The sequence below is a fragment of the Sinocyclocheilus rhinocerous genome, unplaced genomic scaffold (genome assembly GCF_001515625.1).
Source record: "Sinocyclocheilus rhinocerous isolate Xijiao unplaced genomic scaffold, SAMN03320098_v1.1 scaffold594, whole genome shotgun sequence".
Taxonomy (NCBI): domain Eukaryota; kingdom Metazoa; phylum Chordata; class Actinopteri; order Cypriniformes; family Cyprinidae; genus Sinocyclocheilus; species Sinocyclocheilus rhinocerous.
In genome coordinates this window covers 2,307,821-2,320,630 of record NW_015645059.1, presented here as the reverse complement: position 1 = coordinate 2,320,630, position 12,810 = coordinate 2,307,821, and the positions used below count along the sequence as shown (strand labels likewise).

The 12,810-nt window shown below is 36.3% G+C and overlaps 1 protein-coding gene across 1 annotated transcript; it reads left to right on the top strand.

The window, feature by feature from the left end:
* The first annotated feature begins 3,442 nt into the window (after positions 1-3,442).
* Positions 3,443-9,601, top strand: LOC107705275 (membrane-bound transcription factor site-2 protease-like). Its single transcript, XM_016508504.1, has 11 exons — positions 3,443-3,685; positions 4,426-4,574; positions 5,058-5,196; positions 5,315-5,418; positions 6,020-6,147; positions 6,321-6,439; positions 6,522-6,702; positions 7,207-7,301; positions 7,674-7,869; positions 7,950-8,025; positions 8,145-9,601. The coding sequence occupies exons 1-11, from the start codon at positions 3,611-3,613 to the stop codon at positions 8,365-8,367; spliced, it is 1,485 nt and encodes a 494-aa protein (XP_016363990.1). The 5' UTR covers positions 3,443-3,610; the 3' UTR covers positions 8,368-9,601.
* The last annotated feature ends 3,209 nt before the right edge of the window (positions 9,602-12,810 follow it).

Here is a 12,810-nt window from a genome sequence, read left to right as displayed (position 1 = left end):
ATTAAAATGAATAAGAAATATTAAGCACTATTTCTATGTCAATTTTTTGACCCTGGTCAAGTGAATCCTTCATACAAATGTTAAGATATTTTTGCTTCCATTTAAACAAGATGGTCCGCGGATCATTTTCAAATCATGCTGAAAAACATGATTATTTATTTATATTAATAAAAATGATTAATTTATATTATTAAAAACTTGGCGATGATATTAATAATAATAATAATTAATAATATTTTATATACATAAAATGTTTATTTAATATTAATATAAGATTGAAATATGAAATACAGAATCTAATGATTAATAATAATAATAATAATAATAATAATAATAATATAAAATATTAGTTTTTTAATATCTGTCTATCTATCTAACACACACACATAAACATATATACATACATACATACAATAAACTTATTTCATATTATTTCATATTTATAATACATTTTATATTAGAATTATTTTATTTATTTAGTAGTAATATGAATACATTTGCCTAAAATAAATAATATACTGCATATATCATATATTATGTTATTCAATTATTTATAAAACAAGTTTATTTATATTATTAATAAATTAATTAGTAATTATATATGACAATATATGGAAAAATCTAAATATTACTGGTTTATATATATATCCTGTTTTTATATAAATTATATAAATAAATAAATAAACTTAGCCTAGTCATCTTAGACTTTTTGGACCTGACTCGATGTGCCCACCAGAAACACAGAATTACAACAGCATCGATTTAAAATGTAACATTTTAAATGGCATTTTTAAATTGCCACCAAGCTTGTGTACGATGCATATTTGCATATATGTATAAATGTGTGCTAAGTGGGTATATTTAGGAGACCTAGATCGAAATGTCCCCAATATGCCTGAACCTAAGAGAGAATGTACAAATTACAGCATTACTAGATCACATAATGAAAATGGAAGAAAACAGAGAGTTCAGAAAGAGTGACTGGTCATAGATGAATAGACTTTGACCTTTGCACGACACAGGACACTGATATCATGACCCCCCTGTGCCCTTACCTGTTCAGCTGCCAGCGTGAGGTCCACACCTCCTCACTGCTTTGTGTTCTACTATGATGGCCTGTCAAAAGCCCTGCCTGTACTCTGTAAGGTCCTCTCCTGCTCTCTTCCACGCAGTCAGAGAATCACAGTGCGACAATACTTATTAAGATCATGACCTAATTTAGGCTACAGCACGCAGAGCCCAGGGATACATCTGATTGGCCCACGGTTTGACATGACGACCCATTCCCAGCGGTAGCAGCACTGCCAGTTTATGGAGTTTCAGATCTTAAACTAGGCAGATTTTAACCCACAAGCGGGCAGGTATAAACAAACGATGGAACTTGCACATAATTTCACTGGTAAAGTAGATTTCTTAAACAGAACTTGGTGCTATAGCGACATCAAAATCATTGGGTTTGAGTGCATAGACTGGTATAATGTATACTTTGCTTCCACTTGCAAGGATAAAAGCATTTGCCAAATGCATAAATGTTAAACGTGATTGAGCCTAATGCACTAAACTAACTATTTGCAAGGCTAAATATCAAACTACAACCATAAAATGGAAAATTAAAGACTGTTAAAGCATCTTCTGTCCTTACCTGGTGCCACTAGTACTTGACGTGTGATCCTGCTCACTCAGTTCCTTCACTGCTGAGTATAAACCTCTACTGGAGCTCAGAGCTGATGGGGAAGGTGTCCTCTACAGACAGCAGAGCTATGCAAATCCTCACCTGAATTCTCCTCCCTCTACTTGCCATCACAAACTTCCTGCTCATCCTGCCACTCAGCACATATACTACAGGTCAAACACAAGTATTAAATCCTAGAATCCTTTTTAATGTGCATGTAACATTTACATGCAAAGATCCCATTACAGTGTGACTTGAAAGTGGCTAAGTGCATGGTTGGACAATGCAAATATTGTTGAATTTCATTAACAGGTCATAGAAGGTGAGTGGAATATTAGCAGCATGACACTGTCCTTTCAGTGTCTGTTGTCTATTTTACATTAATCCCTCCTTTTGGGCACATGGCATTATGAAACTAGCGGCATCCTCTCTTATGTATTCATAAAAGGCTGCCATAATTGCTGTCTATCTAGACCACCATCTCAGATATTAAATAATTTCATAATACCTTTAGGAGCCTGAGGGACAGAAAAGATCACTCCCACCCAGAAAGGCTTGGTTCCCGGACGGAAATGTTTGCAGGGACTTATCACACTTTTGAACCTGTCATTTGTTCCCATGTGCTTTACATTCAAAACCGCTGAACTTTTTCTTAAGTTTTGCTACAACAGTGGCCTTTAGTGGCAAATTGACCACCTTTTTGGTTGACTGCCATCATTTGCTTATAGGTCAACAGTAATACCTGATACGTCTTAATTAAATTGCATATTTAAAAGCAAGTCTTGTGAGTACAAAAACCACAGAGGCCAAATTTGTCCAGCTGGAAACTAAAGTGTACTTCACAGATACGTCTATGGTGCAAATAAGATGTGATCTCATGCTTCAGCAAATGCAAATGAAAAGCACATGGAGTTTTTTTAGCTGCACTGCAAAACAGAGACATCCGATTTCTGAACAAATCGCTTTTGTGTGTCGGATCTTTCAATTGAAACACTTAAACAGGCTCGCAAAACTGGTCTTGTACGAATTCTGACACCCTGCCAGATTCCTGTGTCTGCATCACTGGTCCCATCCCTAAAGCCCACACTAAATGTACTGGAGACTGCGGAGTCAGAATCTATTCTTGAATCAGACTACTGTAAGCAGTTTGTGCAAGGACTGTCTGAATCATGCAGAGTCAACATCTCACCAACATATTAATTGTACCAAGAATCGACATTGTAATTGACTTTCTACAATTTGTAATGACCTGAGAACCGATGAGTCAGCTGATAGCATGCATTTGGAGTGAAAATGAAGATTTGACTGAAAAGTTTTATGAGAATTAGTCTATACTACCTCACACGCACATCCCAAATGAAGTGAGCCAAAAATGTCCAAATGAGCCTTTTTTTTCTTTGTACAATAGCCTAACTATTACAAATAAAACATACTGGAAATGTACGACTTGTATTGTACTTTTAGCAACACACATAGCCTGAAATTGAATTTAGTATTTGTAATGTGAACATAAATTAGCCTATATTAAGTTTTGAATTACTTAATGTCTTATTAGCTGAAACATAGCAACAAAGTGAACGGAGACACACAAATTACAACAATGACCCTTATTTAATTAAAATTAAAAACGTCTGAGAACGCGATGAAGACAAATCACTGAATCGTTCAGTTTGAAAGAACCGATTCACGGAAATGATTCGAGCTACGTGCTCGATTGCTCTCTGACTGTGAGCCACTATGTGCTCTGACAAAAGTAAACAGTCTGGCTCGATTAGTTAGACTGCGTTTGGACGTCGTAATTCACGCAAACGCGGAAGCGACGGCTTCCACGGTGTTTTGTACACAGTGGATGTGTGGTGTTGTGCTTGACAGTCGGAATCGTAAGTTCATTTGTCTCTGGATTTGGACGCTCTTGAGACGCATGCAGCCCGGTGTGCCATGATTCCCATAGCGGTGGTGGTGTGTGTGATGGGCGGGTGGTGTACAGTGTATCTGGCGGACACGCTGCTGCGGGTAGGCGGATCTCACCAATACAACTCTTCATTACTAGAGTTAACAGAGAGTACAGAGGTGTTTGCTGCTTAAATAATGGAATCGATTGCTATTGATACTTTCTAATTTGTCAAGGACATTAGATGATAAGAGCAGCATTTTGATGTGCAATGGTACAGTGATGTAAAGTATTACGACTGTACAGAATTTGTAGCATGTTTATGTAGTATTTTAGCCTATATGTTCATTTACAAAAACGAGTAAACATGTTTGGACATTGTACAACGATGGTACTATGTTTTTTTTGGTGCAAAACATGTGCCATGTTTTTCAGGATTATACCGTGAAGCTACCATGGCTCGTAGTATGTAACTTACCATTATAATTTTAGTAACATTGCATATCTCAGTGTCATAATATTATTACCTGATGTATTACTGTACCATGGTACTGCCATGTTTTTAGTTCAGTTTTTCAGTTGCCACTTTAAAAGTTATTCTGTGTTAATTCTAAATGATTATCATAATACAGTTACTCTCACTAATGTAAGATTTTATGCAAATGTAGAAATAACTTTAGAAATAACTTGGCAACACATGGTAAACAACAGCTGTGGTAAAAACTTTTTATATATTTTTATACATATTTCTATACAGTAGCAACACTACTGTATTCTTTTTTTTAGCACACATTATTGTACCTACCTCATTATAAATCCCTATTGCATCCTAACAACTGTTTTCTCTCTCTCTCTCTCTCAGTCATCCAGTTCGGTGAAGAACCGCTATGAATCCTGGTTATCCTCGAATGGATTCACTCTCTCTCCATTCCACATTAAATGGCGCACCGGCATCTTCAACCGTCTGTTTGCCAGATGTGCTCATCTCAACCCTCGCTTTCTCTACATCTGGTATGATTTACTGTCCTCAAATCAGTTTTTTTTTTTTTTTTTTGGGCAGTGATGCTTATTATGACCTCTTTAACATTTATTGCTGTAATATGCAGAGCTGTCAGTCTTTTGTCCTTGTGATTCTGAATGAAAAAAATCGACATTTTAATATAAACTATATAATCTATATAAAGACATGTAAACCTCTCTTGCTTTACTTTGGTTTCTATCGGTGTGGCTGTTGCCATATTAAATCCACAGTGATGATATTTAATTTTTTGAGGACTTAAAGCTTTAGTCATTAAAAAATTCTTAAGCTGCTTATGATGAGAGCAGGGCATTATGGGTAACCACCCTCCCTCCCCCACACATACCCACATTTCCACAAACAATCTCCTTTTTATTTCTCAATCATCATAGTAAAAGAATGAAAAACCCGGGAGTTAAAATCTGAAATCTAAAATCTGAAAATATACCGACTTTTTTTGCATGTTGCTGTTTTAGGTTCAGTGCTGGAATGGTGTTCGGGGTTCTGGCGATGTTTGGGTCTGTGGTTCTTCTTACCAAAACATTGCTGCAGACTTTGAGTCAGATGATGGCAGAGACACCAGAAGGGTCACACGAACAGGTCTTGCAAGTGGTGGTGAGTACAGAAGAGCTCATAGGAATTAGATGATGATGGTGCATTTTGTTTTAACAGTGATGAAACCGTGAACCATCTGTGCTCAGCCTGATCATTCCAGTCATTTTTTTGTCATCAGGTGCCTGGTGTGAACCTTCCTGTCAGTCAGCTGGCCTATTTTTTCATCGCTATCTTGGTTAGCGGAGTCATACATGAGTTTGGCCATGGGGTGGCAGCACTAAGGTAAACTAATCATTTCAAAGATGCAATGTCATTTCTGTCTTAGTAGCAATGGCAAACAGTTTAACACTTACTTGTCCCACATAAAGCCAGTATATGTTAAAGTATTCTATAATAAAGAAAAAAAGAACTTTTGCAATTCCTGCAGCTTTAAGATGACTGTGTCCTAGTGGAGCAAAAACAAGATTATCTTTACAATCATACATTTAAATTCTCACAGAGTAAATCTTTAGATTTTTGCATAAATGCAAAAAATTTTGTTTGCTTTTGGAAGGGTCACTAACAGTAAATCGGTTTGTTTATAATGTCTCATAATTTAATTACGTAATAATACTTGAGTCTTCTAAAGTTTGTATGCACATTTGAGAGAGTTAGCCATTATTAAGTATTATCAGTAGTTTTGGGTCGAGCTGCTCCACCGCAAACTCAAATCTCACTCCATTTGACTAGTAAAATTCTCTGAAGTCTGCGTGTAATGTAAGTAAAGTGTTTCTTGGCTTGTTCCAAGTCTAGTTATACTAGAAAATCTGGTGTGTTCTGTTGAAAAGAAGCTTGTTTTAAATTTACGTGGAGTGCAAAAAAATTTTCTGCATGTTCTTCTCAGGGAGCAGGTGAGGTTGAATGGTTTTGGCATGTTCATGTTTGTGATTTATCCTGGAGCATTTGTGGACCTCTTCACCACACATCTGAATCTCATCTCTCCAGTCCAGCAGCTCAGAATATTCTGTGCCGGTAAGACTTTTTAAACAAGCGCAATGCCACAAATCTTGCATATGCAGTTCATAAAACATTCACTAGATAGCAGCACTTTATTATGAAACCTAACATTTTGTTTAGCAATTATTACCTCTAACAACCTTTATAAAAGTATATTACATTTTTCTACTCTCTCTGTCTTGGTGCAGGTGTATGGCACAACTTCATGCTGTGTGTTGTGGCCCTCAGCTTCCTGTTCCTGCTGCCCATCTTCATGTTTCCCTTCTATTACACTGGAGCAGGGGCGCTTGTCATTGAGGTGGTGGAGGTCAGGTCACCTTTCATCTTTAAGTTTTATATTTAGATGATGTCTTTAGTGTCTGAGATCAGTTTTTGGTTTGTTTTCACAGGGCTCCCCATCAAGTGGACCTTGTGGGCTGTTTCTAGGAGATCTGGTTACCCAGCTGGAGGACTGTACTGTCTGGGGAGTGCAGGACTGGCACAACTGCATTCAGCATCTATCCCATAATCCTCAGACGGGATACTGCGTTCACACTGCAAAGCTGCAGCTCAGTTGGACGGCTGGAAGGGGTACTGACCTGCCTTATACTCTATTGTTTAAAAGTTTGGGGACCGTAAGATGATTTTTTGAAAGGTTTTATTGCGTATAGATGCATTAAATTGATCAAAAGTGACAATAAAGATGCTTATAGTGTTACAATTTTTTTTATTTCAAATAAATTCTATTCCTTTGAACCAAAGAATCTAAAACATGGTTTCCACGAAAATATTAAGCAGTACTACCGTTTTCAACATTGATAATAAGAAATTTAAAAGCAGCAAATCAGCATATTAGAATTATTTCTAAAGGATCATATGACATGGAAGAAATGTAATGATGCTGGAAATTCAGGAATTACATTATAAAATATTTTCAAAACACTTATTTCAAAAATATTACTGTTTTTACTCTACTGCACAAGAGACTTATTTCAAAAACTTTTAAAAAATATTTTGAATGGCAGTGTAAATAGAGATGTTTGAATTCAATATTACAAATATTTGTTAGCTTATTCAGATTTTTCTTCCACTCAGCATTCAAGCGTCTCGATGGCACTATGGAGTGCTGTGGGAACAACAGCTTGACAGATCTCTGCTTCTCTTATAGTAATAATGTGGAGAGCAAATTGGTAAGACAGACAGCTTTTCTGAATAGACTCAGCATTTGGTCATTTTATACAAATTAGAACTGTTATAAAACTTATATTGGTTTATTCTGTTTGCTCCTTTTAGTATTAGCAATAAGCTCTATGGCACCTAATTGCTAAACACTGCAAACATTTTATCAATGTAATATTGTGAATATTTAAAGTGTGCTGTTGGCTCAGACAAGTCTTTGCATGTCTGAAATAGATATCTGAAAAAATATCTGAAATGAAAACACTGATCCATTTTACACTGTAGAATAAATATAATACAAAAGGAAGGGAAAATGATTTCTTGCCACCTCAGTCTTGGTGTTTTTGACACTTTAAACTATTGCTGTTTTTCCCCCATGCTAGTTTGCCTGCCTGCCGGTCAGAAAAACCATTGAAGCGAGCCGTACATGCCGTACAAACACAGACTGTCAAACAGACTTCATCCCAAGCCTGTGTTTAATCCCGTCTCTGGAGAACCAGACCAGACTGATTCGGGTCAAACACCCGCCGCAAACAGACATGCTGTTTGTTGGCTACCCTTCACACCTACAGTATTCAGGTCGGACAGATTCTGTTTTTATTTAATCAGGTTTGTGCAAACAATCTTGTTTTTAAAAATGGTCATTTCTTTATTTTTAGTGAGTCTCACCAACTTCGTTCCTCGTTTGGGCTTTCTTCATCCAGATCTGCCTGTCATGCTGGAGACTTTCTGCAAGTATCCTTCCCACACTATCAGTATTGGTCAGCAAACATAATAAATGAACCTTGAATTCTGACCAGGAGGTATTGGTTTTGTCACTGCTGTTAACTAGCCTTAACTTCCTGTGTGTTGAGATATCTGGTCTCATTATCGGGGGCCCTGGTGGTGGTAAACGCTGTCCCGTGTTTTGCGCTGGATGGCCAGTGGATGCTCACAGCGTTCCTAGAAGCTACATTGAGCTCTGTGATCCCAGAGAGGAACAACCGAGAGCTGATTGGCTTCTTTTTTCTGCTGGGGGGCAGTGCCCTTCTAGCGGCCAATGTTGCTCTGGGTCTGTGGATGGTCACAGCACGATAACATACAGCCATCTCCTCCAATCAGACTGTTTGGGGGAAATTGCTGTCTGAAGAACCTTCTTGAACTAATAGAGGAGTCAGTCGACTGGGTGGTTTTACCTTTGCTGGTAATTGCCAGAATGCCCACCCTGAGAGGGCGGCCAGAGGGTTTAGATTGCTGCTGTACTCGAGAAAACTCTTAATCAATGTGTTTTTAGGTTTGAATGGCTCCGTTATAAGCAGTAAAATAGTCTTGAAGCTGCATGATTTACACAGTGACCTCAGGACAGTGCCAACAGTGCCCTCTTTGATAAATACATGATCACATTGTGTCAAAAATGTTTATGTAAACCCAGAAATCACACTATACATAGAGGATTTGTGGGCATTACTTGCCTGTTTGGCCTCTGTCTTCCTGAAGTACATAGTCACACATAGTATGTGTAGTTTATAATTGGAGTGTCTGTAATTCAGTTTTCCGCACACCAGCTCAACCCAAACATTTACAAGTGTACTACATAAATAAAGCCAATAAAAAGACTTTATTGACCCCAGGTGAGAAATTTGGGAAGCAAGTAAAAACATAAAACAGGTGCACTGAGTAATCTATAATAATTTTGAAAAATACGTTTAAAGTCGTGTATACTTGCATTGTAATGAAGAATTGAATCATTGAAGTACAAATGGTGACAACTTTAGACCACAGAACCAGCCAAATGTTTTATTTTAACCCAATGCTAAAAATCATTTGTATGATGGCATCTGACTGTAACTGAAAATGTTTGCTGTTGCATGATGCTGCATCCACACCACTAGGTTTCAGTATACTGTTCAAGATGGTTGCCATCAACTAGAGTAGCATCAACCAAAAAACTGAGTGCACCTTAAAAACAATGTAAACTGAAAATGAAATGCATACAATGTGAACCAACAACTAACCACATTTGTATATATAGGGGACTGGACACAGCATGAAACTGTACACTACTGCAGTATTATTGAACTATAGAGTTTAGCTTTAGTTGCTAAGTAGGAGATCAAATGGCTAATCTGATTCATTTTATACAGAGTTGTATGTTCTGGAACAACTGTGAAATGTTCATGATGATAACATGCTCTGATGTGCATGGGAAGCGTTCATATCGTTTATTATCTGCATACTGTGAATATTTTCCCCAACGATTAGCCTGTGGGTTGAAAATGCACTCAAATAGAAATTATTTGTTTTTAAGGTACCATTGTACATATGTTAATAAAGGAACAAAATTTGCATAAACCTTTCTGTGTCATTGACTTATTTGTTTGTGGAGACATCAGTGCTGCTCTGAACATGTTTACTAAGTCTGATCAACCTTCTGCCTGTTTGAAACATCACATGGAAGTTCATAATGTGAATTTTATATTTGAAAATGGATTGGGAAAATTAGGATTGAAGCTATATAAAAAAGTATAATAATTCTTGCAGAACATTTTCTGCCATTAGATGGCAGTATTGTCCCATTTGAAGCTGAATTTTGAGTTTTATAAACTTAAACCTTAGGAAAGGTGTTTCATCCTATTGTTAACTTGGATATAATTTTATCATGATGTAGAGACCGCATTTCCTTTTTAGAAGCATCTTTCCACAGTGACTGACCAGCTGCCAATCAGGCTGGAAATGATGTGAGGACATTTTGAGAAAAAGACATGAAGAGGAGTGCTAAATTGAAGTGATAGACATCTGTGATAGTCTGAAAATGGTTGGAGTGGAGTGGGTGTTGTCAGGACTGTAAGAAAATGAGCTGCGTATTTAAGAAGGTATTGAAGTTCTCGGTGAGAAGGATAGTTATTTTATGGCAATGGAAATGTGACGTCTTGGTTCATCTGTTGTCAGAAAAGGTGTCACAGATAAGGGTGTAGCACATTTGTTGGCTAATGGACACTGCTACTTTGTTGAATGCGTGTGTGTTGTCGTTCTCAAGGACATCAGAATGTGGATTGATCTCAAAGTTGGTGGCTGTCAGCGAGTTAATGGCTTCTGCATGTCTCTTTTCCCCTGCTGCAAGGCTCTATGGGAAAATGTTAGCAATTATGTGGTCAGCTTGCCAACATTTGTTGTCTCCAACCAAATATATTTGAACTTACATAACTTTGAGGTTTTTCCTGCTTCACTTTTTACAATGTTCATACCCAGAGTTTCTCTTGAAGGATCATTCCATAGGAATCTTGGCTCGTTCTTAGACAACCTGCATGATCTGCAAACATTATTGCACTTTTCATACTGTATCGATTGCTATGATCAGACATGTGATCTGTGTTTTATTTATTTATTTTGTTTGATAGGAAGAAGCTTCGATCCATGGAAAATATCTAATGCGTGGCTTAGAACATAGTGAGGAGAGCGACTGACTGATATGAAAAGCAAACAACTGAACACACTTTGAGAAAGGGACAGAAGTTCATGGGTCAGGCTGCAGTTTTCCCTCAGGTCCTTCAGTCAGTCATTATGTTTATGCTCCAGCATTTTTTACTTTTATGATTTTGGTTAGTATCTGAATCACATGGTATCTGATTATTGAAGATCTTCATCAACCTGATATCTGATGTCTTCACATCTGAGATGTGACTCCATTTAGTCATTTTGTTAAATGTTTCCTGATGGATGTGTAGAGCACATCCGTCCATCAGTTTGTCCTTTGTTCTCGTTTGAGGGTTGCATCTTTTGACTTTATGTGTCTCAGATGTACTGCTATAATTAGCTTTTGTTGTGCATGGTTTTGTTTTGTTTTTTGTAGTTTTTTGGCTCATTTCCTCAGAAGAAGGGTGTGTTGAGGTTGCATTCAGAACGTGCCCCCAAATATATCAAAACTTAATTTTTGATTAGTAATATGCATTGCTAAGAACTTCATTTGGACAACTTTAAAGGCGATTTTCTCAGTATTTTGATTTTTTTGCACCCTCAGATTCCAGATTTTCAAATAGTTGTATCTCAGCCAAATATTGTCCTATCCTAACAAACCATACATCAATGGAAAATTTACCCTTATGACTGGTTTTGTGGTCCAGGGTCACATATATATATATACGGAACTGTATCAGGAGAATGAGATCTGAATTATTGTACATGCATCCTTCATTGCTGTTTTATTTTATTTATTTATTTATTCATTCATTTTTAATGCCTCCCTAATCTTTTAATCCAGGGTAATTTTTCCATGGAAGTAATACTGACATATTATTTTTGGGAATACATAACTCAAGTCAAAGCACAAACTACGTATCTTAACGGTCATTGTGACTTGAATCTTAGTTTCATTTAAAACGTAATATTTTAATATTTTACTATTTATTCATAAACTACATAATTTCATATATATAAAAATAATAATTATTATTATATATATATTATCTTTATATACAAAATTATTATTTATATACATATATTTTTGATTATTTATATATTAATTACTATTTGTTAAAGTACAAAGGATGCACATATTTCATTAGTTATCATGACTTGAATATTTTGTTATTAAAATGTATTAGTAATATATATATACTGTACATATATTTTAAAAAATTTATAGAAATTAATACACTATTTATTTATAATTTGTTTGTTCCTTTTTATGACTTGTTAAACCAGCATTTTGAAAGGTGCTTGTGTGTTTTAGGCATTGTGAGCTTGTGTCATAGTGAGCTTGTAATGTGATTCACAAGCTCAGACAATGTTCAGACACCATGAAGGAGACAGACACTTTTTTTCCCTGTTCTTTTTTTCTGTATCAGGACAATATCAGTGTGTACATTTTCTATGAAGATAAGTCTGTTACAGGTACAGGATGTGCATGTTTGGTGGTATTTGAGCAAGGCGAGTTTGTTCTTAGTTTATGTACTTGGGAACAAAAAACACTGGGAGTCTCAGGTTTTGTTTCATTTGGATATACTACTATTAGAAAAAAACAAGTGTTGACATAAATATCCCTACTGGTGCTTGTGTAATAGAAAGGTGTTTATTCCAGGTGACTTGTCTGTTCACACAAAATTCATTAAACATATCATTAGACAGCTATTTTAGTGAATGTAAAAGCCACATATAGGTAATGACCCATGTTTTTGCTGTGGGCCTGTGGTTAACAGAGGCACCAAAAATCTCAAGTTGTCACATCTGTTTTTTTTCTTTTGTACAGCAAAGGCAGCTGTATGATTGATAGGAGTGCTTATTTCTACCATAATACTCTAAATTGAAGGTTTGCTCTGATAAATGTCACAGTAAGCTTGGCTTCATACAGTATGCTAAGTTTGGGAAACAGAGACCGCAATTATCTGGAGGGTATGACCAAGTTAGACAAATCACAACAACACTGTTTTGTGAATATTTCTGCTGGCATTTACAAACTGTAAGTTGACTGATAGTTACTGCAATTTGATTTATTTTTTTACTGATATTGCTAATGGTCATAACATTAGGCACCACTATCATTAG

Excerpts from the sequence above, each read along its gene's own strand:
- LOC107705275 (XM_016508504.1), top strand. The coding sequence starts at position 3,611 with ATGATTCCCATAGCGGTGGTGGTGTGTGTGATGGGCGGGTGGTGTACA. Across the intron at positions 3,686-4,425 it reads TGGCGGACACGCTGCTGCGG|TCATCCAGTTCGGTGAAGAA; the intron begins GTAGGCGGATCT and ends TCTCTCTCTCAG. Across the intron at positions 5,197-5,314 it reads AACAGGTCTTGCAAGTGGTG|GTGCCTGGTGTGAACCTTCC; the intron begins GTGAGTACAGAA and ends TTTTGTCATCAG.